The sequence below is a fragment of the Corapipo altera genome, unplaced genomic scaffold (assembly GCF_003945725.1).
Source record: "Corapipo altera isolate COAL_440 unplaced genomic scaffold, ASM394572v1 180, whole genome shotgun sequence".
Taxonomy (NCBI): domain Eukaryota; kingdom Metazoa; phylum Chordata; class Aves; order Passeriformes; family Pipridae; genus Corapipo; species Corapipo altera.
In genome coordinates this window covers 5,017,692-5,024,787 of record NW_020884915.1, presented here as the reverse complement: position 1 = coordinate 5,024,787, position 7,096 = coordinate 5,017,692, and the positions used below count along the sequence as shown (strand labels likewise).

At 40.4% G+C, this 7,096-nt stretch overlaps 1 protein-coding gene across 8 annotated transcripts in view; it reads right to left on the bottom strand.

The window, feature by feature from the left end:
* Positions 1-506: 506 nt before the first annotated feature.
* The window catches only part of FGFR2 (fibroblast growth factor receptor 2), an 82,991-nt gene continuing 76,401 nt past the window's right edge, over positions 507-7,096 (bottom strand). For all 8 annotated transcript variants that reach the window (XM_027655206.1, XM_027655207.1, XM_027655211.1 and 5 more), the window contains 3 exons: positions 6,242-6,379; positions 5,324-5,429; positions 507-1,673 (listed from right to left, as the gene is read on the bottom strand). In XM_027655206.1, the coding sequence (XP_027511007.1) occupies positions 1,509-1,673; positions 5,324-5,429; positions 6,242-6,379 (409 nt within the window). In that variant the 3' untranslated portion in view covers positions 507-1,508. The remainder of the gene's footprint in view (positions 1,674-5,323; positions 5,430-6,241; positions 6,380-7,096) is intronic.

Below are 7,096 nucleotides of genomic sequence, written 5' to 3'. Positions count from 1 at the left end.
AAAAAAAATTATTAAAAAAAAATAAAACAAAACAAACACACCACCACATAAAACAGTGTAATTTGCATTCATATTCCATGGCCACATCAGTGTGAGTGTTCTGAAAGTAAAAACACGAGACTTCCGTAAAAAGATACAAACAACAGTGATATTTTAGCAGAGGCCAGTGCTATACCTACTGTTATGGAATGGATCAGAAGGAAATACTGGAGTCAGCATGAATTAATCCCTTAAAAAGACGCTGATATTCCTATGGCAAATTGTCATTATAAACAACTTCTCTCTCTTTTTAACTTAAGTTACAATAGAGGGATAGTCTAAAAGGCAAAAGATCCAGGCCAAAAGATCTGGAACCTATTATCCAACTCAGGGAAGAGAATTGTAGTTAATTTGATGCATGTGCAACTCAGGGTAGAGGCTCAATCCCTTTTAGAGCAGCATGTTCTGCTATGGTTATAGACAACTTCATGTCTTTCCTTTCTTTAAGAACCCTTTTTAAAATTTTCTTTTTTTTTTTTTTTTGGTGTGGAATGACTCTGCTTTTTGGCCACGGGAAACCTTGCTAAGGAGTTAAATTGCTAAAGTGACAGGTACTGAGAATAAAAGACTTTCTTGTTAAAGGATTTGGTTTTGATAAGAATAATCATCTGACACTGCAGTATTTAAACACAAATAAATCAAAAGTTTAATTCCCCCAAATTAGTTATATACTGTAAATATTTCTTCTTTTTAAGATCTGAAAACTAGTAAAGTCTGAGCAATATATCTACTAGTTCTCTGTGCTGCCTGCATAGAAATGCCATTTAAATTACAAAAACACAACAACCCTATAAACGATTAACTGTTTTGTACATTACCAATTAGTTAATAAATTAATGATATACCATTTTCCCTGAAAGCAAAGTATTTTCCACCCTTGGATGGTGAAAATTAAGAAATTCTGTGTAAGAACAGCATTTAGCAAATAGCTGTTAAAAAAAAGAGACTAATTTGCTAGGTGGATTGGGACATCCATTTTTTAAATCAATACAAAAAATAATTCATTGTAAATATATATAATATATATTTATACATATTTTGAATATATTTACATACATCCAGCACCTATATACTGCATTTTGTGCTCTGTAAGTGTGTGCCAACATATATTTTCTCCAAATATTACAAAATAAACAAGAAAGGCAGACCCCCCCCGAGTTTGCCTCAAGTCCAACTGGGTCCATTGTACAAACAAAAGTCTGTTGCAGCTTTTCAGGAAGCCAGAAAATCCATGGGAATGGGTATCTGGACACAGCCCACAAACGTTCTTTGTTGGGAACGTTTAAAAGTTGCAAACGATGAGATTCTTTATGCAGGTTCTGACTGCTTTCCTCCAAGTTGGGGGTTTTTTTCCCCCATATTTCATATGTACAAGCAGAAACGTTTAAGATCCTGGAGAAAAGCTTTGGTGTGGTATGTGGTAGGTAGCTTGACATTCTCATTTCTTTGTTCCTCTGCACGACTCCTTTTCATGTTTTAACGCTTCCATTCATGTGCTGGTACTTGGGAAGGCAAGGTTCATAAGGCATCGGATCCGGAGAGAACACGGAGTCATCACCCGAGGAACATGAACTCCTCGTGTCGGGGTAGCTGGGTGAATACTGCTCCAGAGGTCCACTGAGGTCCAGATACTCCTGTAACAGAACAAATAAAGTGCTTTTTTTAGACAGCGAGCAAAGCTGACAGTAACACATCACCCCTGTTCAGATTTGGGTTGATCACCCAGTGGGTAAAAGAAAGTAGCTTAAAAACTACACTGGTTTCTGCAAATCAGCTGCATTCAAAGCTGCCTGTTGCTCAAAACATCTCATAAAACAAGGAGCTCGAGCAGAGAAAGAAAAACCAAACCAATAACACGGTATTTTCTGAAGTCCAACATCACCAGCATTAGCTGTGTCAGTGGGAATAAACATGGCAACCACATCAAAAGAGGACTTTTCACTCGCAATGATAAAAATGAAATTTCATCCTAAATAGAACCACTTTTTCTTCAGCACATGGTAGTGATTTGGAGAGGGAAAGACACTTCCAACTTTATATTCCTTTGGTCACTTCGAATCTCTGTTTTATATTTCGTGATATTAAATTTGTGTTTAAACACGCAGTGGCATACGTGCAAAAAAAAAAAATAACAGAAAGAAAAACAAAATTAAACTCACAAGATTTGGGTTTTTTACACTGCATATTTGTGTGTGTGTGTATTGTGTGTCCCAGGGTAGCCATGACCAAAGCAGTCGTTAAAAAAGGAAATATCATCTGCTGAATCCAAGTTTTGGGTTAAGGCTCTTTCGCTAGAAACAACAGTTTTGGCAAGAGAATAAAGTTATTTTTCCCCTTGAAATGTTCCTTCTCTTTCAACTTCTAAAGGCAGCTGCATTCATTTAAATGCAATCTCTTCATTTGCTAAACCACAAGTTATGATCATACTGACGAGACAAGTCTTCCACCTCAGTCAGTATTTTATGCTGCTGTGCTTAGGTTTGGGGTAATTTAGTTGTTTGGTCAACATACTTTTTTTTTAAGTCAGACATTCAATCATTACCATATTATAGTTAAAAAATGGTCACCATTTTGAAAGGAGGGTGTGGAATGCAAGTTTTAAAATACTGAGAAATACAATAGGGAGCAAAAGAAGGGAGTTTGGATCTATTGATTGCTGCCCATCTGGTTGCCAAGGTTTTTGAAAAATCCTCAAGGGCAATTCTGACACGTATTTATGGATCAGAAAATCAGTCCTAAATGACCAGAAATAATCAGCCACTTTTTAGACAGACAGAATGGGAAAGTATCCCAGTATTTGAAGCAAGAGGGCTTTCTCAAGGGCTATCAAGATGTGGCTTGTCATATCAAAAGACCTGATGTAATTCAGTCATGAATTCAGTATTGAAGGGAGGATCCATATCCCCTCTCCCACATCCTTATCCAGTGTCAATGGCCAGAGTCACATCAAGGGGCATAAGAACTAACACCCAAGTTGGCTTCTGGTGTTGATATAACAACACAGCCAGGACACTGACTCTTGGTGACCTCTGCTCATGTGGTTCATAGAAACTTGGGAAATAGGGGCTTTTGGGGAAAAAACCTAACAAGAAAACCCATTAAAAACACAACAGGTGACGATTCAACACGGAAAAGAGCAAGACTTCACTATTTAAGCAGAAATAATTACTTGCACAAATGTAGAAGAAATTATTGGCTGCCCTAGGAATTCTTTAGGTTGTTGGGTAGACTAGGTTGACCCTACGTCAAGTGTGATTCTGGGGGGAAGGGAAAGTGCCACTGTGGAGAGGATAACCAGAAGTGCTGTCACACTGAAGCATGAAGGACCTCCACTTCTGGAAAACTGTGCAGATTACACAAAATCAGAGATCGCAAAAGCTATGGAGAAAAATGTTGGAGTTCTCAGGAGACACTGAGATGACGACAAGCTTTCAGGAACACGAAACGCACCACAAAGACAAGCAAAATAATTTACTTTCTGTGTCCAGAGTAAATAGGACAAAAGCAATGTCTGATGGTGAAAGATTAGAGGAACAAAGCAAGGGGCTGTCAAGGGGTGATGCCGAAACACAGCACTGGAGATCTTTAAGGACAAGTTACACAAACATCTGTCGGGAATGACAAACGTATAGTGGATCCTGCTGTAGGCCCGTCAGATGGACTGGACGTGTTCCTAAGCTTTTTCCATCCGTTTTTCCTATGATTCTACTCTTAAGTAATTTACATAACCTCAAAGGCCTTTTCAGGTTACCTTTGAGATCATTCCAGGCCTATGAGCAGTACAGAACTGGGAAGGCGAGGCGGTTAAACACACACAAGAAAGAAAGCAAGCAATATCCTTTCCCAGGCTTAGAATTGCAGCCCAGAACCTCCCTCTTGAATTTGCAAACACGTATCCAGTCCAAGCCACCCAGCAGTCCGCAGTGGCAGCCAGCCCATCCAACTGGTCTTGTGAAATCATATATAAATCAGGCAGGAAAAGAGGCAGCCAGCACTGGATGAGGTGAAAATGGTACCAAGACACAGAGCTGCGTCACCGACTCCGTAGGGAGCACATATTCCTGCCCCATCTCTGAGACATTCCTGAAGATGCCACTTTTTAGAGTAAGCCTTAAAACCAGAATCAAGACAAATTCATAGTTGTTGCTGAAGCCAAAGAATCTTTTTCAACCAGATCTACTGGGCAAATGATGATTACAAAAAAATGGCATCTCTTGACTCGGGTTCTCCGGTCATCTCCATTGCATACAGGCTTTCCTGAAGCTCATCCATAATCCACTCTTTATTTCTCTGATAATTCTAAAAAATTAGAATGTAATGTTGAGAGGCCATATAAAGAGATTCAAATTTTTCTCCTATCCTTCTCCCCTTATGAGGAAGCAATAAAAAAAAATCTGAAAATCTCATTTCGAAATGGTCAAAAGGAGTTGTTGCAACTTTTCTGTGTGAGTGCTTTGTTCTTTTTTTTCCCTCCCATTATACATATAATTCTTCAGAAGTAATAGGAGTTTGTAGAATATTTCTGGGACACCAAGTATTTTCTCTCAAAAGAAGTTTCCACCAAAAGAATCAACGTTTCCATCACTTGTGATTTTCCTCAAAGGTGCATGTGGTTTAGTGATAAGAGAACTGATTCCTGTGTGAATACCCTAATCAGTGCGTTCCTTGCTAAAACTAATAATATCTCAGACCTCTGAAAGAACACTCTTCAAATAAAACCTTTTTGCATTCACATACCCCAACCTGAAGCTGTTAGGCAGGACCTTTGGATAATTGGATGGCTGTTTGCACGTCCCCCGTGGGTCCTCGTTCCCTCCACAGAGAGCTATTTCACTGAACCTAATTCACTCTCAGACACATCATCTGAAATCTGCCATTGACAATCTCTCCTCTTCTGACCTACATATTGTGGGTGGGGATCGAACCGAGTCGATAAATGGAAAACACCACGGACTCTCCGTCTCTCCTTCACGTGAAATTCATGTTGAAACACAAATATTGCCTCTCAACCTGTCACGTGCAGTCCCTCAAAACATCAAGAGATGCAATAAACAAAAACAGTTCAGTGGTGTGTTTCTTTTTAGTTACATAAATCAAGGCATAACGGCAAGAGGCTGAGGATTTCACAGGATACATAGTTTAGCTGTGTGTTAACCTCGGAGGACACAACGACAAACAGAACGAGAAGTGAGTTTGAGCAAGATTTCATAATTAAATAAATTCCATCTGCCTCCTAAACCATTTGTCCTGATCAGTGGCTTATGGAGGGAAACAATTTACCTACCTCATTAGTTGTGAGGGTGAGAATCCGATCCAAGTCTTCTACCAACTGTTTAAAAGTCGGTCTCTGTGAAGGCACAGCATGCCAGCAATCTCTCATCATCATATAGCTGCAAGAAATACACATTTGCCTGGCTTAATTAAAATCACGCATCCTCCTCACAAACCTTTGCATACACAGCCCATGTTGTTCTTCACCAGCAAAGCAGGGAGCACACGCAGCTCTACACACGGACCACTGAATTCCCAAACTCCTGCAACGCTCCCTGCCCTCAAAGGTGCTTTCTACTTCTGTCTCTCCCCAGCTCAGTGCCTAAATTGCCTTGTTGTGGACTCAGTTCTGCAGCCTTCTGTGCCAGCAATTTCAAAGGTATTAAATTACACGTGAATCAGTATTTTTTGCATGTTAAGGGACTGCAGTCTCTGTGAAGAAATTAAAATGGTAAAATAATTAAAAACAGTTAAGGTCTGTATTGGAATACCAGAAAGGGAAAGCACACTCCCCTCCTCACCAGGAGATAATGCTGTGTTAACACAGAAGTTCCCAGATGTGTTTTTTGGTGTACAAAAGCAGCCTGATGTGCCTTACATATGACCAGTGGTATGTGCAGCATTTACGAATTTTCATGTTAACAATATTAAAACAAATATGGGTGTAAAAACACTGTCAGAGACTGGTTTGCAGATAATCTCTCTTTTTTCAATAGGATCACAGCAGGGTGTGCAAAGAAGCCTCCTCTTCCAAACATTCCTTGAAATCCCTTTCATACTCTTTCTTTACATATCTATACCCACACATATATCCACAATTTTAGAGTCAAGCACTTCTGAAAATGTTTGATTCTGCTGGGGGTAGCATCAAACATGTGAATTCAGTGCAACTGTGCCCTTCAACCCTGGCACAGCAAATCAGGGTCCTTACAGTTCATTGGTGCAGTTGGCAGGTTTATCCATCCGGTGCCCTTCTTTAAGCAGCTTAAAAAGTTCCTCCACGGGGATTCCTGGGTAGGGTGATCCTCCTAACGTGAAGATCTCCCACATTAACACACCAAATGACCAGCTGCAAATCAAAGAGAAAACTGCATTAGTAAATCTGCCTGACTGCTGGAAACAGAGAATTCCAGTCCCTCCTAGGAGATGCTTAAATGAGCCTCTGTCCAGCTCTGACTGCCCGGAGCAGGACAGCGATCTGGGAAGTACATCAGCTGCATGGACAGCATATAGAATGGGGACTGACCCCAGCATGTTCCCAAACACACCCTTTGCCTTTGTCTGATGTGCTCTGAGCTGCTGCAAAGAACTGCATCTTCACAGTTTAATGACTTACAGAACACTCACAGCTCAGCTGGATCGCAATTATGTGGCAGGATATTTTGGAAAAAGCAGGCTGTTCAAAACAAAAATATTTTGCATCACCCCGTTCTTTTTTTTTTTCTTTTTTCTTTTTTTATTTTTGTTGTTAACTTTTGCTAGGAAATGAAGGAGGATAATTTTAAGGCAGTTTTCCTGCCTGTTTGCCTGCCTCATCACGTCTTGCTGGCAACCTGGGGCTCTTTGGCAGGCAGCTTTGCCAGGTGAGCAACAGCACACAGCTTGCACTGGCTCCTGAGCTCCTCTGCAGCTCCCCCAGCTCTGCAGCAGGGCATTTTAGTAAACTGTTTGCACAAACTTAGAATAATATTATCTTTAGCCATCTTCAAAGCCACCATGGGGCCAAGAGTCTCCAAGGCCCAGCACTGAAATCCTCGTGCTGAGGAGCTCAGACTGACTTTCAGTC